This window comes from Barbus barbus (genome assembly GCF_936440315.1).
Source record: "Barbus barbus genome assembly, chromosome: 5".
Classification (NCBI taxonomy): domain Eukaryota; kingdom Metazoa; phylum Chordata; class Actinopteri; order Cypriniformes; family Cyprinidae; genus Barbus; species Barbus barbus.
In genome coordinates this window covers 5,928,890-5,951,599 of record NC_136733.1, presented here as the reverse complement: position 1 = coordinate 5,951,599, position 22,710 = coordinate 5,928,890, and the positions used below count along the sequence as shown (strand labels likewise).

At 37.5% G+C, this 22,710-nt stretch overlaps 1 protein-coding gene across 1 annotated transcript in view; it reads left to right on the top strand.

Moving 5' to 3' along the window:
* Positions 1 to 21,567, top strand: part of LOC306870296 (nucleus accumbens-associated protein 2-like) — a 33,040-nt gene extending 11,473 nt beyond the window's left edge. Inside the window, exons 2-6 of the mRNA XM_079417484.1 lie at positions 11,533 to 12,334; positions 15,790 to 15,966; positions 17,279 to 17,384; positions 18,551 to 18,648; positions 20,173 to 21,567. Of these exons, the coding sequence (XP_079273610.1) occupies positions 11,578 to 12,334; positions 15,790 to 15,966; positions 17,279 to 17,384; positions 18,551 to 18,648; positions 20,173 to 20,687 (1,653 nt within the window). The 5' untranslated portion in view covers positions 11,533 to 11,577 and the 3' untranslated portion in view covers positions 20,688 to 21,567. The remainder of the gene's footprint in view (positions 1 to 11,532; positions 12,335 to 15,789; positions 15,967 to 17,278; positions 17,385 to 18,550; positions 18,649 to 20,172) is intronic.
* The last annotated feature ends 1,143 nt before the right edge of the window (positions 21,568 to 22,710 follow it).

Below are 22,710 nucleotides of genomic sequence, written 5' to 3'. Positions count from 1 at the left end.
ACTCCAGTATTCACATCACGCTTTCACTAAACACACTGGCGTCTGCTCTCATTTGTGTATGCATCGCTGCAGTGCATATGATCAGTGTGTGTTGAATACAGTGTTGGTGGGTCATCCTGAATCACGATTGTCTTCTGTTTTGCGTGCTGTGGCACGCAGACACAGTGAAGCAGAGTGTTCAGGATAATGATGAGATCATGTCATCACTGACTGCACTGATGCTTACTGGTCAGATGTGTGTCTGTATTCACTGCAGCAGGATCATCACTGACTAACATTTATTACTGGAATGCTTCAGTCCAGACTCGTCTCAATTCTGCTGTTTATTGTTTTACAGTCATACATGAAATAGCCTGCCTTATTTCTGTGGTATTAACAGTTTTATCATGCAGTTTCACTAAGGAAATATGTGTATTGTTGACAATTAATCCTGTCATGTGATTTGAATTGCTGCCCCAAAATTTCTCAGGATTGACCTTTGACTTATACTGTATGTATTTGAAAGTGCCATGAGCAGATGGAGTTAATGGAAACATTTGCTGTAATGAACATGACAGTTTCTGTACTGAAATCTAAAACCGTACAGTTCCAGCACATGCATACACAGTATTGATGGGTCTTTACCTCGAATGACAACAGCAGAAATGAAGGCATTGTGAATAATTCATACTGCACTGAACAGTTGCTAGTTGCTGCTTGATATCACTTGTTGGCTGGCTTTAAGCAAACAGTCATCTTGGAAATAACCTAGTATTTACACAGTTGAGTTTGAGGAAGAGCTAGGCACTGGCTTTGACAAATCTTTGAGAGTTAGCTTTGTTTTTTTAGACATTTAAATTCAATGAGCAGAACTGCTTTTTTTCTGAAGTAGTCAGTGCTTCTTACTTTTACATGGACAGACATTTTGATTTCTTTGGTATTTTCTGTACAGCTCTATTTTTTTATGAAATCGCTGTTTATTTCAGATTTACCCTGAACGACACGCAGACTCATCCACCACAGTTTTATGGTATTTTGCCTACTTCTCATTTATTTTTCAGTCTTTGTTGTGAATGGCTCCCTGGGCTGAACTTTATCACTGCTGGTTCTGCTGTCTGTGTGGACAATAGTAGATTAAACACAAAAAAATACTAGAAACCAAAAACTGCTGAGGGATGTATCAAAAAAATAGTGCGTTTACTAAATTGCTAAATAAAGCTGCCACAATATCATATTTTCATATCAGATTATCATGGATTATTTCAGATTATCATGCTCAAAAGAATTAATGGTAACAATATTATCTAGAAAAAACAAAAGTAAAAATTAATTAATTAATAATACAATCAGTAAAATTAATCTTTAACTTGGTTTATTTTGTGTTTTCTCTTTTTTTGGCTAATGACTCGCACTCAAAATATGACTGTAGGGAGAGGAGATGAGGGATAATATAATAAAATAATGTCTGGTCTGCTGGTGTGGACGCTAGTTTAGTTATCTTTATAGGTCTTGGTTTTAACTCTCTATATAGCCAATAGATTGGGGTCTGATGGGTTAGTGTTAGAACAGCACGCCATCCAGACTGAAGAACTAAAGTGAATCTATAGCTTTGAAAGCACACAGTCATGCCTAGACTCACTTTGATAATGCAAAGTGCATTTGATAATGAAATGAAAGTACAAGATGTGCGATGGCAAAATGCCATACGGTACATGACATTTAAAATGAGATACTATTATGATAGCATGTTGTGATTTTGTGTTTAGTGGCATTTTTCCAGCACGTTGTTACAGGAAAAGTGCATTCACTTCTGCAATTACAATGTTGTAACAACTTTGTCTGGAGCTGACGTTCGTGCACGAAGCGTTGGTATTAATTCCTAAACATATAGGGGAAGTTACCGATAATTTTTTTTCCTGGATATTTCCTTCGAAAATGAAATTCAACCACAGTGTCCTCTGCTCAGATGGGAGGAGATTATGACGACTTCTATGTTCATTAGTGCATCCCAAAACACAACACTTGTAAAGCCTCTTTGGTGCTGACATTGTAAATCTCTCCAGTAATGGCGGAACGCATCTTCTCACTCAGGGCTGTGTTTATGCTAATAGGGCAGGGAGCGTCACAAATAGGCGGGATTTTTCCCCTCAGGGACGTGCAAACGGCTCGTTTGGAGAGGCTGTTTATGATTTATTGGTTTTATAAATAAATGAGTTGGTGGATTTTTTACATTTATAGGCTGGTTTTCACACACTGCGGCCACACAACTGTGTTCAAACACCTTATAAAAGTGATTTTTGCATAATAGGTCCCCTTTAAGTTCACTCAAGTTGCATTTGCATCATTTTGTGTAAATATACAAGTATGTATCAATCTGATTGTTGTCTTATAGGATGCGTTTGTTTTTATACTGGTGTTCATTCACTCTTCAACTTCAGATTGCACAGCCACAGTTTAGACTTCAGTGCTAGGGATTTAACAATATCAGTTGTGGTAAACTGTCTCAATCTAAATTACATTCACACTGGTGTTTTAGGAAGCCAAACAAATTAGAATATAATGTTATATAGTAACATATAGTATTATTCCTATTTAGACTTATTGTTTCATACCATCATGTGACCACGATGATAATATCGTTACATCCCTATTCAGTGCACAACATTATTGACTATAATTGCATTATTTGAAACAATCACATTCCTGTAAGATGCTTAATTTTAAAAAACATTGATACATTGTTAATAATCCAGCAGGGTTATTTTTTTTCTTTTCATATGTTGTCATGTTAGTCTCCACGTTTATATATGGGTGAGAATAAGATATTGAGAATAAGCTGCAAAGTGGACCAGATTTCACGGCTATAGTCAAACAGCTGTTAACGCGAGAAATTAAGAGCCTACATCAACTAATCTACACTATAAGTGTCATTCAAGATATAACAGCTAGCAGTTTAATTACAGAATATCTAACTAGCATTAAACATGTCTGCTACAATCGTCCTAAATTTAACCATGAAGTGCTCACAATTAGAAATCAAACGCTAAAATTGATACATGCCTGTATTGCACTAAATTTACACTGCAAATGTGGCACAGAAGCACTTCTGAAGTGACATTTAGGTGTCTTGACACAGATTGTTTAGTGCTCCTCAGAGGTGGCATAAATGTATTTACAGTTGCACATTTATACATTTAGCCACGCTTTTATGCGGCATTGTATTTTAACACAGAATTTTGAGAAGGCACAGAACTGACTACTGTAGACTAAAGGTGTCTTTACACAAAGTAAAATAATAAAATGACTGCAGATTTCGACATCTACTGTGTGTTTGGAAAGTCTTAACTAGTGGTGGACTGATATTTTGACCAAACTGGCAGCATTGATTTGAGGAATCACTCGTATGAAGTTAAAGGTTTGTTCCACGTGTGAGCAATAGCAATAGGGCTGCTTGCGTGGTTAAAAAGACTAACTCCAACCAGCTGGAAAGACAGACTGCTGGTGGAGCAGGTGAAGATTATTTGGAGGAAATGTGTGTGTTTTGTGTGCTGAGGCATGTTCAGGGCAAAGAGTTGTAGAGCAGCGGCTCTTTGTCTTGTGGATTTATTTGGTATCTTGAAACCGAGCCGGAAATCGTCCCCCACAGACACACACACCCTTAACACGCACACATTGTAGTGTGTCATTTCATCCCACATTTCAAGGACTTCTGAAAACTTTCTCAAAAAGAGTCTGTGAGGAGCTAGTCGCCAAACTTTACATATATTCTTTAAATCATTTTGACAATACATGTAATACATTTCCTCTATCTGCTAAAAAAAGAGTCTTTCCATTTCTTTGACCTCTGCTACTGTTGCATTGTTCATTAGTAGGTGGCTCTTCTGCAGGCCTACTATTTCTGAGATATAGTGGTTTTACTTGCCAGTAATATAACAAATATCTGTTATAACTTTTCTGGATTATCTCCCAAATACAAAACACAAAGTGATTTTCTGGTGTACTTAGAGTAAAAAATAGTGTTCATAGTGGACCATATTGTAGTATTCCAAAAACCTTGCACTTAGAATAATCTAACTTTTTTTTCTAAAAAAGAAATTGAAATTGAACAGAGTATTTGGTCTTCATGATCCTGTTAATATTGCATAAATGAGATTAGTCTCACAAGCATGGCCGAACACAGGGTTTTAGAAATTCTGAGGTCCAAAAACTGAGCTTGCTGGGGCGTATGGTAAATTAGATAATAGAATTTTTAATTTTAGGTGAACTATCTTTTAAAATTGAATACAGAGTAGCCATGGACATGTATACAAAGGTGGTAGACACTTGGGGGTTTCTTAAAAAATAGAAACTTATATAAAGGAGAAGAAATTAGTAAATGGTTAAAAAATAGAAGTTAACAGTTTAAGAACTAGATTTGCATATATTATTTTAATAGGTTAACTGACTATCCTAACCATAACCTATAAACACATGTTCTAGTATAGGTCTGAGGATGATAAGTGAATTTACTGAAAAGCTATCGGAAAAGAGTGAATTCACAATATGCACATATTCATTCTTAATCTTTCCTAATATGCCGTTTTGTTTGCATTCGTGAATATTACTGTAGGTCGTTATTACTGTGGGTCATTTCTATAACACACTTGTCAAATATTAAATATTTAGCTACTTGCATTTTACATCTCACTTTTTGTCTGTTAAAGCGGTGAAATTCACGCTCTGCTTCTGTAGCGGTAGTTCCTGCCTTCTTTGATTTGATTGGCTATCTCAGTCTTTTTGACATTGATGAGTGCTGTTAGACCAATGATTAGCTGAGATCAGAGGGTCTGTTATCTTGGCGTTGTACAATACCAAAGTAAAGTTATTATTAGGCAACTATTTCACGACTTTTATTATAGCTACCCCTTGTAAACATAAAGAGGTCTGGACCTCAACGTACCGGCCATGCTCACTAGTCAAAGTTGTGAAATATGGCCATTAAATCTGCAGCAAATTATAGGTTAATCTGGCCATGAACTGTCCATTTAGATAACTCGGTCACAGTTATTTTGACAGCCAGTGAATCGAATGCATCTTGAATATCTTTAAGAGCATCTATGTTGTGACCAGAGCCTCGTATCGACGCACTACTCAGAGATATAGACTATAGTATACTTTTTTGTGCTGTTTTTTCATTGTTGGTGCTGTAGTCGTGTGTGTAGGTCTGGCGACGGCTGCTGGAGTCACTGTTTGTTTGCTGATCATCTCTGCCAGCTTGAGTCCATTAGTGTGATGACTGACTCACCCGCAGGCTTCGCTGAGATTGCTGTGGCTGAACGAGCCTTTACCTTCACACAAACCACCAATGCTGTTTCTCAAACAGCACTGAGATTCGGTGGAGATTCCTGATTCTCACGTTTCTGTTAGAAAAAAAATGTTTTTTAGACAAAAATTGCTATTTAAAATGTGATTTAAAAATTATTCCAGGTTTGTTTGTTTGTGGGGCTGCACGTTCTGGCCAAACTTTTTAAATAAATATAAAAGTAAATAAAATAAGGAAATATTTTACTGTAAGAAAGAGAGAATCTAAAAAAATATATAATTTATAGTAATATTTTTAATTAAAAAGATGTTGTAATATTTCACTGCAAATAAAAAAACATATATAGATTATCAAGATTAAAAATATTTAATATCATTTTATGCAAAACTGCAATACTGAAATTTTTTTTTAACAGTGAAATATTAAAGAATTTTAGTTGAGAATTCAGAATCATATTTTATATCTGTAAAATTGCAGTATTAATATTTATGTCTTAATGTCTTAATTTTCTAATGTTAATCCATCATGCTTTTCTTCTGGCAGAAGTCCACTGGGAGTTTCTAAAGCTTCTCTTTTGTTGGCAAGCCATTTTCATTACAAATTTGTAAAGATGGTTGGTGCATGTTGGGTTTCCAAATTTACGTTAAAGCGACTCAGACGCTGAGCAGATGCAAAGAGTTCATGTGGATCCATTACTGTGAATCAAGACACTGAAATCAACTGGATCATGAGCCGCTCATGTGTGAATGTTCACTCTCTTCAGTCTATTTAATTAATTAAATCACAGCCTTTACGATTTGATAATCACACTAAGCCATTTCGTGATTTCAGTTTATTTTGAAGAATCGTGCCCTAGGTTCACATTTGTGTCTCCTCTGAGCTTAAACTGCTTGTTGACCATTCAATGAAACATAACTGAGAACTAAAACTCTGAGCAATAGCATCTCGTAATATTTTATTAGGAAACGGTATCTTGGCTCAAAATAAGGGCCTTTTGATACAGTTACCTCCATCCATGAAATTTAACAGGGTGACACGTAAAGGATCATATGACATACGTCGGTGGCTTTAGAGGACATGCCATCATGATATTTCTGTGTCCATCACCCTATCTCACCCCAGTGCCGGTCTCTCTATATTAAGAAACGCTGGACACTGAACATGACCGCAGATCTCCAATCGCTGTAAGATTATGTTCCTAGCATCACCAAGGTCATGGGTTCGATTCCCAGGTGATGCATGAACTGAGAAAAAGTGTGCATTATGTATTGGTCGCAGTGAACGCCGTCTGCTGGAGTTTGAAGGACTGCTGAGATTGTTTTTATTCTAGTTTTGGGTTCTGTATGTTCCTCAGACGTGCGGCTCCGATTGGCAGGCCTGTTGCCAGGGAGCGCTGCATCTCGACGTGGACTGAATGTGTTGTGTCTGTGCATTTAGACATGCTCGACTTTAGAACGACTGCAGTGCTTGAATATTTATAAAGCAGATCGTTCATATGAAGAGGGTCAACGAGTGCAAGCAGATATACATATATACGTGTGTTTCTGCTGGATTGACTCATGCTCTGCAGGTCTTTAACGCTTTACCAAGGACAGAATGTCCCAGACTGCTCTTTCATTCTGACAGAACTCCTTTTCCTCTGAGTCTGAGGAGTTTTATGTCTGCAGCAGTGCATCGTGGCCCAGTTCTGACACGCAGACGGATGCGTGCTGATAAATCAATGGTTCAGCTGAGGATCGCCGCAGGTTTATGGAGTTCACGTCTGTATGTTCCTTATCATAGATGTGCAAAGTCTATATTTAGTGTGTGTGTGCGTGTGTACGCGTGCGGGCCTGACTCGACACTATTCCTGCACGTACATGCATGTGTGGCACTGCATTGCAGCGCTGTGCATTAGCTGGCAGCGTGATGTGAACGCCCATCCTCACATGCTGCAGTGTGACAGCAGTGCTTCATAGCTCACGTGGGCATCTGACGACTGTCTATCAGATCACAGCTGTGATATCACATAACGTCTGATGTAGAGCTTCATCACAATCAAAGGATAAAGGGAATTAGAGCTACATTTTTAGAGCTACATACAGGCTTTAGAGCTACATTTTTAGTGTAGCTCAGTTCCACACCTAGAGACAAGCTACTTGGAAATTAGTGGTAGGACGATATTTGGCAATGTAGAATTAATTTCTGTATTTTTAATGCATATATTGTGTAAAATAAGTGTTCATTTAAATTCAAAACAGTGTAATGTGCATTACCGGTCAAAGTTTGGAATAATTAACATTAATGTTTTATCCCTGTTCAAATTTTGTGGTCACCGTTGCTGCCTTTATTTGATTTATAAGTACATTAATAACAGTAATATTGTAAAATATTATTACAACTGAAAGAAGCTATTTTCTATGTAAATATCTTGTAAAATGTAATTCATTGCTGTGTTCAAAGCTGAATTTTTAGCGTCATAAGTCCAGTCTTCAGTGTCACGTGATCCGTCATAAATCATTGTAATATGCTGATTTGCTGCTCAACAAATTTCTGATTATTTTCAATGTTGAAAACAGTTGTGCTGCTGAATATTTTTGTGAAAACTGCAATACACTACCACTCAGACTTTAGAAATGAATACTTTTTATATAGTTTTAGTAAAGGCATTTGTAATGTTACAAAAGTTTTCTATTTCAAATAAATGCTGTTCTTTTTCTAATCATCAAAGAATCCTGAAAAATAAAATGTAGCACGGTTTTCACAAAATTATTCGGCAGCAAAAACTGTTTTCAACACTGATTTTAATAAGAACCATTATTAATAATTGAGAATTAATCATTTATAATAACTGAGCAGAAAATCGGCATATTAGATTGATTTCTAATAAATGATTTCTGAAGGATCATGTGACACTGAAGATTGGAGTAATGAATGATGCTGAAAATTTAGCGTTGCATCACATGAATAAATTACATTTTACACTATATTCATATAGGAAAAAAAGCTATTTTAAATTGTAATAATTTTACAGTTTTTAATGTATTTTGGATTTAAAAAAATGCAGTCTTAGTGAGCAGAAGAGACTTAATTATTATATAAAACAATTATTATATAAAAAATAGTCCAAATAATATACTTAATTCCAAATTTGTGACCTCAGTTCAATTTCTTACTCTTTTTACTCTCTCAACTTTTTTTTTTTTGTAATGCAGATTAATAACGTTAATAAAAGCATTTGAAAGATGTTTGAAACGCCCAATAGTGATAGTGACCCATCAAGGACTAATAGAAAATCCCAGCAGTCCGTGTTCTTTAGGTCACTTTGGATAAACAGCATCTGCTAAATGGTGTTTCAGGATTTTTCCGTTTGCTTTTGTAATGTAGCTCGCATCTGTGGAAACCAATGCAAATGTTTAAGCAAGACTGACTTGTGTTTTCTATGTCTTCCTCTGGCGAGAAGCGCCTGCATTTTTTCTGTTTCGATTTGCATTCTCTGGCATGAAATGCCGTCTTTGACTGCATCTGGTCACGTAGTATCAATCCAACACTGGATGGATGTTTAGTGAGCGATCTCACGAAAGCATGTGCAGCTCATATTTCACTGCAAAATCGAAAGGATGAAAATAAGAAAAGCATTTTTTCATGACATTTTTCATAAATTATAATAATAGCTTTTTATATATTGTAAAGCAGTTGCCATGAAAACAGTGTTGAAATGCAAAAAAACCTTCTGATACTTTTTTAAAAAACTAACTGGGTAAAAAAAAAAAGTTGATATCTCCTTAAACTCGGAGCATAAATATTAAACACGACTGCAGACACAGCTTGTCAGTGTTGGATGTCTTTGCGTTTTTATGTTTGTCTTGAGTTCTGTGTCTGTCAGACTGGATTGATAACTTCATCTGCGGCTCAGACCGAGAGATTTTTCTCCTTTCTCTAAAGCAGACAGCAGTCTGTGCCAAAGACAAATACCTACAGAACAAAACCACCACCGGCTTTAACTGTGAAAATATCTTCCGATAAATGGACGTAAGACACAAAACTGCAGGACCAATTCTCACTTGTAACTATTTACTATGACTTCTGCCTTAATAAGCTCCTAATTTGCTGCTTATTAATAATTTGTAAGGTAGTTAAGTTTAGGTAATGGGTAAGGATCTAGAATATGGTCATGCAGAATAAGGCATTGATATGTGCTTTATAAGTACTAATAATCAGCTAAAATGCTAGTAATATGCATGCTAATAAGCAACAAGTTAATAGTGAGAATTGTTGCTTCAGAAACAAGCTTTTTTATGTTTTATTTTATTTCAGTTAACATTTTTTCATTTGAAGTAAGTTTTTTATGGGTTTAGTTATTTAACGTTGATGGAACACCGTTCTATCAGTAGGATGCAGATGCTAGTTATAGCATCAATTAGCTGATTCATATTGTGATGCTCTTATAGTGACAACGCAAGCTCATAAATCACCCAACAAACAGCATGAAAATCATCCTTGGACTTTCCAGGACACTGATTTGCCTACAGTGAAATCAGTTCTGTGTGTGTTAGTGTAATGGTGTCGTGCTGCAGTTGATTTTCTTTGCTGCTTCTGTCCTCAAATGACTTTGCTGTGTCTCTCACCCCTCCCTCACACATCTCTCTCTCTATGTGTGTAACTGTAGCTGGTCTCTGTGTATGACATTTATAGACACAGCATTGATTGCTTTTAGCACACATACACTGATGCAGCTGCACTTGTTGAGTCCCAATGAGAGACGGACACTCATGAAAGCTTGTCTCCTGAAACTCAGTGAGCAACTGAGGGATAGACGGACAGACAGACAGATGCTGCGTTTCACTTGTTGTTCCTGGAAATGAGCTGTGGTGTTTCCCAAGAGTGGAAGTTCTGTGTGTGTGTCACACCGGCTCATCATTGGGACTTTGAGTTAGTGTGTGTGTGTACAGGTTTATATGGTTTGTGAGGACACAAATGTGTATAATGACATGGGTACTGCCTTGTAAACATGGTTTATGAGGTTTACACTTCCTGTGTCCTATAAAACAAGTGGCTGTTTTTTTTTGGGGTTTTTTTTTAAATACGCTAGTAGTTCTGTGTGAGAGGTAGGTTTAGGTGTAAGGTTAGAGAATAGAAAATAGGGAATAGAAGGGGAAAGGGGATAGAAAATATAGTTTGAACAGTAGAAAACCCCTGTAAACCACATACATAAGTGTGTGTGATGTCGATGATTAATGAGTGTGTTTATGTGTCTGTGTCTGATCAACGGTCTGAGCTCAAATATGTTTATGAGCTGTTGAGTGTGATTCAGAGCTTCTTTACTGCTGTTTCAGTGAGCACGTTTACATGCACATTCTTAAGCCGATTATGTTTAATAAACCGAAATCACACGTGGTCATGCGGTAACCCGTTTTCTTTAATCAGAGTAAGGTCATAAACGGTGTAAGCATAAACCGATCGGCACGGGTAGTTTTTTGCCTCTTACCCCGATTTCGCACGGCATGTAAACACAATAACCCGCTTTCTGTTGGCTTATTGAAGTGCGCATTTGTGCTGATATCCATGCATCTAGACAGAGCAAACGTTTTACATGAAAGAATCTGCTTTTGTGATATATTTCTATCTTTCTTTAATGACTTTCATGAATCTCGTGCAGCAGTGGACGTGGTTCAGTCAAAACACTGCATTTATAACTGCATGAGAGGATAATATGAGCTGTATGTTTTGCGCTGACATGTTGTAAGCTTTATTTAACATCACAACTGAAAATCATATGGAATACTCAGTCGGATGCGCAAATGATTATATTTTGATGTCACTAAAGGGAAATAACCTGATTTAGCTTACTTGTGTTGTCAGGTTACTGATGTGCATGTGAGCGGGCAAACCTGATTATTTTAATAAGCTGATATTTGTGAGTTCAGCTTACTGGTGTGCATGTAAATGTGCTCATTGATTAGGGTTTTCATCAGCTGATTAAATTAAATGATGTTAAATTAAATGTAAATGAGAATCAGGTTTTTTGCCTTTTTTATTTATTTTATTTCAGCTAACGTTTATTTTATTTGAAGTCATGAATAAGTGGGCCCTATGGGTTTTTTTTTTTTTTTTTTTTTTTTTTTTTTTTTTTTTTTTTGGTGATTTAGTTAACCCTGGTCATAATGGACGTGTCAGATGCGTTCATGTGTGCATGTCATCTTCTGTCTGCATGTGCCATTTTCTCTGAATGTGGCTGTTTCTCACTCTTGTTGTGTCTCATCTCTGTCCAGATGACCCTCTCACTGGCTCTGTCGACGGTGTGAACGTGGGCCGCCATGTCCCAGATGCTCCACATGGAGATCCCTAACTTTGGCAGCATGGTGCTGGGCTCCCTGAACGAACAGCGACTGCAGGGCCAGTACTGCGACGTCTCCATCCTGGTGAAGGGCCAGGCGTTCAAGGCCCACCGCGCCGTGCTGGCCGCCAGCAGCCTGTACTTCCGCGACCTGTTCAGCGGCAGCAGCAAAGCGCAATTCGAGCTTCCGTCCTCCGTCACGCCGGCCTGTTTCCAGCAGATCCTCAGCTTCTGCTACACGGGGAAGCTGACTATGGCCGCCAGTGAGCAGCTGGTCGTGATGTACACGGCCGGATACCTGCAGATCCAGCACATTGTGGAGCGTGGCATGGACCTGATGTTCAAAGCCAACTCGCCGCACTGTGACTCGGCCACGGCCGCCCTGGATGAGCCCAACTCTGGCCCGCAGAGTCCCAGCACCCACCCGCTGGTGCCAGCCGGCTGGTCACCCTCGCTACCATCGCAGGCCCGCAGGATCAAGCTGGAGGAGCCGCTGGCCAAACGAGTTAGCGAAGGGACACGTTCTGCACGGGGCGCACCCCTGTTCTCGGCCGGGGCATTTCCGCCTGGGGCTCCTGCGTATCTGGGAGAGCGTTCCAGTCCGGGAGCGTCCAGCCTCCCGACAACTGACAGCCCCACATCTTACCAGAACGAAGACGAGGAGTTTGAGGAAGAGCCGTTCGATGCAGAGGAGACTTACAGCCACCTGTGTGGCCGCTCAGCCAACCCTTACGGAAGTAGGCAGCTGCTTCTTCTGTCTGACTCTCATCTGCTGTTGATTGTGTGTCAAAACTGATGATTTGAATGATAGGCAAATGTTATATGAGGTTAATTGGTTTAGAGATGGATTGCTCAGCATGTGGCAGATGGTTTGAAAAGTGACAATGTGCCAGTTAAAAACTGGCTGACAGGAGAGGAATTTTAATGTTTTATGAATTCTGTCTTTTTCTAACCTGCATCGTTCTCATTCAGAGTGGAAAAGGTTTAATTACAGTACTGTATACGATCTTGATACAGTGCTTACAGTCTGATAATATTTTGGGGGAATACTTTTTGTGATATCTGCTTTGGAGAAGAATTTTATTTTAGAATAATTGATTTTTCTTGAGCAGCAAATCACCATATTAGAATGATTTCTGAAGAAACATGTGACACCGAAGACTGGGGTAATGAGGCTGAAAATTCAGCTTTGATCACAGCAATCAGTTACATTTATATTCACATAGAAAACAGTTATTTAAATTAGAATATTTCATTGTTTTTACTGTATTTTTGATCAATTAAATACTGCCTTGGTGAACAGAAGAAACTTCTTTCACAAACATTGAGCCTACCAACCCCAAACTTTTGAATGGTAGTAAATGTAATGAGTAACCGCGTGCACGCAACACAACGCTGGACTTTTAGTAATGGAATAATGAATATATTACACTGGGATCATATCAAATCATTCACTAGTAAACCAGAGGCTGCTTCTGTTGCTGTTAAATAGGTTACAGGCTTATTAATTTGGGTCAGCATGTGAAGTTGTCTAGACAATATTAAGTATAAGAGAGTCAATAAGATGAGCCAGAGCTAAAAGTAAAACTAATACACCTAATTATATTTCAGGATCTCTTTTGCAGTGGGTTGTAGGTGCAGGTTCAGGTCCAGGACTGGTTTTTAGTCGCATTTCATTACTGTCAGAATTACTAGTGAGCTGTTGAGACATAAAATAAGCAGCAAGAAACACATATGAGCAGAAGTGTGAACATTGGGCGGTTCATAATGTCTGTTTAAGTGTGATATCAGAGACATGTGCTAAAGATAACCTGATGTATTATTACAGTGTGGCTTTCTCCAGAACACACATGAAGTGAAATGTAATATTTCTATAGTTGGATGGTAATTTTCAGGACATAGTGCTAGTAAATCACATATCATAATTTAAAATGTATTAATAACCCATTTTATGTAAAAAAAAAAAACAATTTACCAACACTGTTAGATTTAAAATGTTACAGGATTAAAGATCAGGACAAAAATGAATAATAATGGCCCTAATTAGCAAATGTTACTCCAAAAACAGTTTTCACCAACATTTTTATCTCACAATTTTTTTGACTTTTTTTGTGTCTCACAATTCTTTTTTTTATCAGAATTGCATTATATAAACTCACAATTCTGAAAAAAGTCAAAGTTGTGAGATATAAAGTCCCAATTAAAAACAGATTTGTGAGATATAAACTCAGAATTGTGAGGATTTTCCCAAAATGACCCATTTAAATTTCCCAATTCTTACTTTTTTCTCTGAATTCTGACGTCTCACAATTCTGCCAAGATCTGTCATTTTCTGTAAAAATGTTTTTCCATAGCCATGTTGAAATATTAAGCTCTGAGGCCAATATTTTTAAAAAAAATAAAAATAAAAGTCAGGAAAAATGTTTAGATGGCACTCACTCAGATGTGAAATTATGAAATACCACAGCATTAATTCAGGAAATGTTTCTAGCAAGTGCAGGGCATTTTTGAGGAAAAAGAACATTTTAGTATCAGTAAAAGCTTAATTTAGGTATAATTCTTTGAGTAACACATGCAAATTAGCTGCATCGGTCTAATGAAATTCCAATGGAAAAACACCAACTTTCTGTTGTTATGCAAATGTAAGTTGAGTTTGCTGTTTATTTTCTCAGTAGTAAGTCATGAAGACACACTTGAGAAAGTGCCTGAGGTTAATGAGTCATAGTTTGAAGAAAGGGCAGCTGAAAGGGCTGAAAGGTCAAATTCAGACTGAAATGCTGTTGGATATGAGCATTCCTCCATGTTGAGTAACATGCTGATCTTTTGTCTGCTGTGTGTTATACGAGTTCCTGTCTTGATTAGTTTGGTAACTATACAGATCTATCCTGACTGTCTCTCTGCAGTGACACTCACTGTAGCTCTCGTCCGGCGCTCGGGTGTCACAGATCGTGAAATGCATTCAGTCTGTAATCAGTCACCGCTCTAGAGGCTCACATTGTGGGTTATTTGAGAGCTCACGCATCTTTTGTGTGTGTGTGACTGAAGGACAAATGGGAAGCAGAACTTTTCTATTAGTTGTGCCAGTGCAGAGCTTTATTTAGTTTAAATAAGTGAAGAGCAGGCACTTCCCCTGAATAGAGTCACTGTAAAAATCTACACCTAATTCTACTTAACTTACATTTTAAGTAGCACATTGGCTGTACAAGTAATTCAACTCATTTTATTAAATCTTGTCAATTTAAAATTCCAAAAACTTAAGACACTACAGGTAACATTGGATAAAGCCAGGTTGAAAATTGTTTGATTTTTATGACATATTAAAGAGGGGATTTTTTTCCGATTTTTTTTAATCACAGTATAAATCAGAAAATACTAACTATAGACAGAAAACAAATACATATGCACATTGTTGAAAAACCCAATAAACATCATCATAATTTTTTTTTTTTTAAACATATGCACATTGTTTTTAGGAACGAAATGTTGTATAAATAAGTGTGACTGATATATGAACAAATCCTTCAGTAAAAGCCTTCAAAATACAGATATGAATAAAACTGTAAGTTTTGGAGTATGTAAATGCTGCTGAGATGGAGATACAAACTCATTTTGAGGGGAAAAAAAACAAAAAACAGCTTGAAATCTACAGATGCAAATAGATGAAGTGCAGTAATAAAGCCAAGTGAATGATATATTAACAAATCCCTCAGTAAAACCCTTCAGAATATAGATATGAATAAAACTCTAAGTTTTGGTGTAAGTGCTGCTGAAGTGGAGAAACACACTTTTGAATTGATATGGATATTGGAATTGAAATCTACAGGCATCTACAAACATAAATGTGTATTTTGGATGTTTTCTTAAAAGTTACAGTAGTGTGAAAAAAACATTTTATGAAAAGTCAAATAGCCCAAAATCTCAAAATTGACAGATGCATGAAAAAAATTGGTCTGTAGCGTCTCGCCTTAAAAATGAAGTTGAAATTGGTTAAATGATTTTGATGAGTTAAAGTAACTAGATTATATTGAGTATATGCATATATAAGTTTTTACTATGTGCAGAACTTATAAGCATCCGTTTAGATGGACTAAAACAGTGTTGAGTTCTCAAACGTATTGATTCCTCAGCATGATTTGCCACGATCTTAGGCCGTATCAGAGGTTCTGAATGTTGTCGTGACTGTCTCTTCCAGTGGCAGAGAAGCCGGAGATGGCGGTCATGCCGGTGTCGCTGGAGAACCGCTCATGTGTGCTGATCCGCAGAGATCTGGTGGCTCTGCCCGCTAGTCTCATCAGTCAGATCGGCTACCGATGCCATCCCAAAATGTACAACGAGGGAGACCCCGGAGAGAAACTGGAACTGGTGGCAGGTTAGTGAAATCACTCAATCAACCCTATATGAAAGTTAACAAAAATGAGACTTCATCATGAAGACATTGAAGTTCATTGTACATCCAATGTAGAAGATCATAATGAATGATTTTGCCCCAAGTAAAGTCCTTGCAATGCAAGTCTAACTGACAGAAATGTTAAAAATGTTTGTTCAAAAATGTTCATCACTGAAAGTATAACTCCTGATCATTACACCTTTTAGCTTGTGTGATAGAAAACAAATTGGTTTATTGGATTTACTTAAGAAACAGCAAGTAACACATTGAATTAAATGTGAATTTTGAACTAGAAAGACGTTTTAAAAATTTTACTATTTTTAAAATTAAAAATAATTTTTGTTTTATTCACAACTTTAAAATAGTTTTTTACCAACCCTAAGCCGATCATGTCAACAAATTCCTCGTATACCTGGCAATAAAGCTCATTCTGATTGTGAAAACTAGTGTCTCGCTGCTTAAAGTACGACACAATTTACTGCTCCAGCAGAATGAATGAAATCTATGTAATGTAACTACATAAAGTCACATTTTCATGAGGTTATACCATTTTACAACCCTGCGGTTCATTACACAAATTTCAGATTACCTCACATTTTTCAGAGACTTGCAGACTGTCACACTAGTGGACAGAAAACATCCAAAATACACATTTAAGTGTTTATTTTATTGCTATTTCAATCCATATCTTTAAAGAGTTTTTTTTTCTCTTACACACACCAAATGTTAGTTTTATTCCTGTCTATACTCTTAAGGTTTTTTTTACTGAGATGTTTGTTCATAAATCATTCACACTGATTTATACAACATCTTACTCCTAAAAACATGGTGAAAATGTATTTGTTTTCTGTCTGTTGACAGTATTTTCTGATTTATGGAGTGATAAAAAGAAAAATCCAAAATCCCCCATGGAAACACTTTTAACTCAATATATCACAACAAAATCAAACGAGAACTATTTATATGGCTTTATATAATGTTCAGATTTATGTGCTGGAAATGTGTGCTAATTATGTGGGGGTGGTGATGGCGCAGTGGATAAGACACATGCCTTTGGTGTGAGAGACCCGGGTTCGAATCCACTGTGAGACACCAATGTGTCCCTGAGCAAGACACTTAACCCCTAGTTGCTCCAGAGGCGTGCGACCTCTGACATATATAGCAATTGTAAGTCGCTTTGGATAAAAGCGTCAGCTAAATGAATAAATGTAAAATGTAAATTAATGCAGATAGTGTCACAGATGTTATTCATGCACTGGAGCTGATTACTGTCACATTTCTCTTTGTTGTTCAGGCACAAGTGTGTTCATGACCAGAGGTCAGCTGATGAACTGTCATCTGTGTGCTGGTGTCAAACACAAGGTGCTTCTGCGCAGGCTCCTCGCCACCTTCTTTGACAGGTGTGTGACGTCACATCAAATCACTGCTGTCCGCAGGGGTGTAACGGTACATGTATTCATACGTCTCGTTCACTTTGCCATGCATGTGTACTGAACGAATGCAGTGTTTTAACCACTGCACAAAGGAATGGGACAATACAGTCTATATCACTGTACTTTGATGTTGTGAACGCATCTGAAAAGTAATGAAGGACTCACAGCTGCTGTTAGGAAACCACAGGATCCAAGTCGTAATCATAAGCTTACAGTTTAAAGTGGTTTGTTCTCCTGTCGGATGCATGTGCTCTGACAGTAAATGAGTCTCTGTTAAACCAAAGCCACTTTAAAGCAAGCCTCCAAGGTTAGCAAAAAAGTGTAAAGGAAGAAAACCAGAGGCTGGTGTTTGAATGGATGTCACTACGCTCAATAAACTGCTTTTGTGGAAAAACAGCTTATCATTTAGCCTAATGTTTGGACTAAGCTATTTTTTGAGCTTGTGCTGAAAAAAATTCTCTTATAATAGATGTCACAGACTATTTTGTGACAAGTGAGATTCAGTTTACAGCACGTTACATTCATTTGTATGCTCTCTGGCAGAAATTCTGAAAATGTTAAAACTGTAATGTGATTGGTGACAAGGCACACATGATCTAAGTTGACCGTTAAACTTTCTCCAAAGAAATTATCTCCCAATAATAAGACAGTCTCTGGTTAAACTTCACAGATTTTAATGGAGGAGCAGTTTCTCAAGCATGAGCTTCAAACGGATGGAGCACAATAGAATGGAAGCTAATTAAAATATGCATTTTGCTCAAATATATTCCATCCAAAACTGGAGGAACTTCAAATCTTTTCCCTCATTTGCAGCAGCACCTTAAACTGCAGTATGAAGAGTGTGTTGCAGGATTGCAGCAGTAACAACAGACTTTTTATTCAAAGACAGAGGCATAGTTTGTTCAGTAAAACAGTTTAATAAAAAAAGCACATTTATGTTGTATTTTTCCCCTTGCTGCATCGAAAACGTACCGAACCATGACTTCAAAAACGAGTTATGTACCAAACCGTTATATTGTGTAGCGTTACACCCCTCCAGTTACGTACAGTGCAGTTATTAAGATATTGAGTGTTTTGGTCTCATGGCTTTGATTTCCACTGCACCCTCTGCTGGCTGCATGTTTAACCTGCAGGAACACATTAGCAAACAGCTGTGGGACGGGGATCCGGTCATCAACCAGCGACCCCAGCAGAAAACCACTGGACAGTCGAGTCCTGAACGCTGTCAAACGTACGTTACGCTCTATATCATCAGTGATGTTCAAACCAACATTCATTACTCCACCCTGCATCACATCCGCTGAATGAAATCCAATACTTGTTTCTTAGTAATATTCCTAAAACTGTCTGTTTTGGTGAAGCATGTCACACTCTTTACTAAATTTAATGCATTTCATAGCATTTTTGCTTTTGACCGCCATTAGTAAGGTGAAGAAGAACATAAGAAAACAGCCGAAAAACATCGTAAACACATGATTCCTGTCTTCCTCTGAGCTAGATTACAACTATTAGTTCAGTTCTCAGCCCAGTTTCACATGTATGACATTATATGATGCCTAATCCTGATTTCAAGGTCAGAATTATGGAAACTGACAGAAGAAAAGGCTAACATGAGCCAAATGTTTTTTGCTTTTACTGCATCCAAACAGACACAGACAATCACAGATTTTGTTAAAAAGCTTATTTATTTGTAAATTTGTATCTGTAAGTTTCTGTGACATTCAGTGGAGTATTTTAACATATTTTCCACTGCTCTGCAGTTTTTTAAGTTAAATGAATAGTACTTTTTGTCATGTCAGAACTTCTGACTTCTCTTCTGCTCACCAAGGCTGCATTTATTTGATCCAAAGTACAGCAAAAACAGAACAGTTATTTTAAAAATATTTCAAAATTGTATTCTAATATAATATATTCCTGCTATTTCAAAGCTGAATTTTTAGCATCATTACTCCAGTCACACGATTTTTCAGAAATCATTCTTAATATTCTGATTTGCTGCTCAAAAAACTATTATTATTATTTTGTGGAAAACAGCTGAGTAGAATGTTTTTCAGGTTTTTTTCTGTCTTTATCATCATTTTTGATCAATTTAAAGAATCCTTGCTAAATAAAAGTTCCCAAAAAACACAAATTATACTGACTCCAAGCTTTTGAATGGTATAGTGTATAATGTTACAACAGCTGTTTATTTCACGTAAATGCTGATCGTTGGATCTTTCTATTCATCAAAGAGTCCTGAAAAAATGTACTCAACTGTTTTAAATATTAATAATAATAATAATAATTGTTTCTTGAACAACAAATCGGCATTTTGGAATGATATTTTAACACTTACATTTTAAAATATATTCAAATAGAAAGCAGTTATTTTAAATGGATAAACATTTCACAATATTGCTGCTTTTGTTGTATTTTGGATCAAATAAATGCAGGCTTGGTGAGCAGAAGAGAATTCTTTAAGAAAACATTAAAAATCTTACTGTTCAAAAACTTTTGACTAGAAGTGTATATATATAATCTGAAAAAAATTCTCTATTTTGTGAGAAGGCTGTACATGATGGAAATGTTTTATTGATATTTTTTAACTCGGCATTATCAAATTAGGTAATACAAGCCATGTTTGCAACTCAGCAAAAAAACTTCCCAGGATGCAGGGCTGTGTGTGAATTCATCATTAACTGTTAATTGCACACCATTTATGCAGCTTTAGATTTCTTCTCATTCAAGCTCTTAATAATGCACTCTTTTTTTCTAGTTTACTGTCAGAACTTCGCGCCCAACTTTAAGGAAAGCGAGATGAACGTCATTGCCGCTGACATGTGCACCAACGCGCGACGCGTGCGAAAGCGCTGGCTTCCCAAGATCCAGTCCATGCTTCCGGACGGGATGGAGGTTTACCAGGGATCGTCGGTGGCGACGGGCATCAGTCTGGGCACCGGTGGCCTCCCGGTGGGCGTTCATCTGCCCTTTGAGACAGACTTTAAGAATCTGCTTCCCTCGGGCCTGAGCCTCTACGCTGAGCGCAAGGAAGCCGCGAGAACTCATTTACCACTGGACGGCGATGGCCCCGATCTCCCACGGGACGGAGGCGAGGAGGAGACGCAGGCTGAGGAGGACGAGGAGGAAGAGGCCCAGACTGACAGCGCAGATGGGACGTTGGGGGCGGGGCCTGTCAAAACCGAAGCTGAGGGCGAGGCCACTGTGGCCACACCTCCTGAGAGGCAGCAGGAGGAGGAGTTTGTGGACGGCCTGAGAATAAATGGGCAGTGAGACTGGAGAAAACAGCCTTCAGTTCATGTTCACCATGTGAATAAACGCTGAAGGGAGGAATCAAACACACGCAGGCATCACTCGGGAAGAACACACAACCTTTTTCATGTGCATTTGACTTTCATCAAACACTGGATTTGGCAGGATGTTCATCACGTGCTCCAGAGAGCAGAAGTCATGGGTCGTGGGAGGAAATCATGCCAGTGGCACGGCGGCTGACCTTTATTGTGAAACATTATATTACGTTTAGAATTATATTACGTTTATTTTGGAGATCACTTTGCCATAAATACAGCAGTGAATTTTACTAAAACATTACCAGGTCACTTTACACCCCAAAATCAAGAGGAAAAATATAAGGTTGAAGCTTCTACAAGAACTTATAACATTTATATCAGTAGCTATGTATGTTTACATGCATCCAAAAAATCAGTTTATAAGATTGATAGCTAAATCAAATTGATTTCTGTCAATCTAAAAGTAGTGTAGACCTCAAATAATACAATCAAGATAAAATTAAGTTTGTATAAAATTATACTTGAAAGACTATTTTCTTAATTCAGTAATCGCATGCATAACATTCACATATGCTTTACGTCATATGACTTACATCTTTAGAACTGGTCAGTGGATGAGACTGAATATTTACTAAATATTTGCTAAAAATGTAAAAAATAAAGTTCTTCTGACACAAATAGCAGATTACTTTTTACATTTGTCATCCTGTGAATTGGTTTGCAATGTTTAGGGCTCATATAAGCGGAACAGAATCTGAAACCAGATTGGATTCGTTATGGATGATGAAAATTAGCGCATGTAAACATAGCTGTGCTAATATTTGTGTGACACTTAAGCCCCATTATAATATTTATATTAATCTAAAAAAAAATTTTTTTTTTTTTTTGAAGCTGAAATTTTCATTTGATGTTCGGTTTTTAGTGCAGTAGATCTGACGGCGTGTTTAGAATAGTTCCATCATCTTTACACGTTTGACCGGTACATGAGTGATCATCCCTTCTGAAGAGCGATGCCTGCGTGTGTTTGACCCGATCTGAACGCTGACATACAGACAGATCCTCACGCTCACATGACCAGCCGACATACGGATGGCGACAGACATTTAGCCGATCTTTCGAAGCAAACAAACGCTGACGCTGCTAGTATGAGCGCTCCCTTCCACTGCTTGCATGCCAGATCAGATACAAATTTACAGCCTCGATTATAATCTGCATCCCCGAAAAACAAACAAAACTGCTACTGTTTATGTAATGACTGTTTGTCGGACAACAAGTGGTGATTTTTCCTGAATGAAATAGTCAACAGGTTGGGTTTTCATGGTGTGTTGCTGTCTGGAATTGAAGCGGTGGGGTTTTTCTGTACTGTAAACTGTTTGATGAATCTAGCTGGCTTCATTACATTTGCACTTGACGAGTTTAAGGAGGTGATGGAGAGCAGCTGCGTGGTTCGACTGCAGCTGCTGAAGACTGTTTGTGAGCGGCACTAAGAGCGATGTCCGTGTCTCTGAGTTATTCAGTTCACTCCTCATGTAGGTTTTGCTTTGTGCGACGCGTGTTCTGTTCCTTATGTTTCTGACACATGCACTAGTCTAGAAGACAATAACAAAACAACCCCTCCCCATGCTTCAGCATCTTAAAGATGACACAAATTGGATTTGTTTACTCAAAAACAAGTGTTTTGCCCAACATGTACAGTAATTTCTTTCCCACTATGGGTGATGAACACACCCACAAACACCCCGAAATCATCTCAAAATGATCTCTGGCCATATAAAGTTCAAGTGGGGTTGGAATACACTTGATATTTGTGTTTTCTTCATTAGAAATATAATTTCTCTGATTTTGGGGAGAAATATGAATGTTCTTTTTGAGATTAATGACAAACGTCATATTATCTCTGAAGCTTTAAGAGCGTGTAAATGTATTTGTCATGCATTTAATACTGTAGTTATCAGAATCTCCAGGTATGTTGATTTTTTTTTTTTTTTTTTTTTTTTCAAAAATGC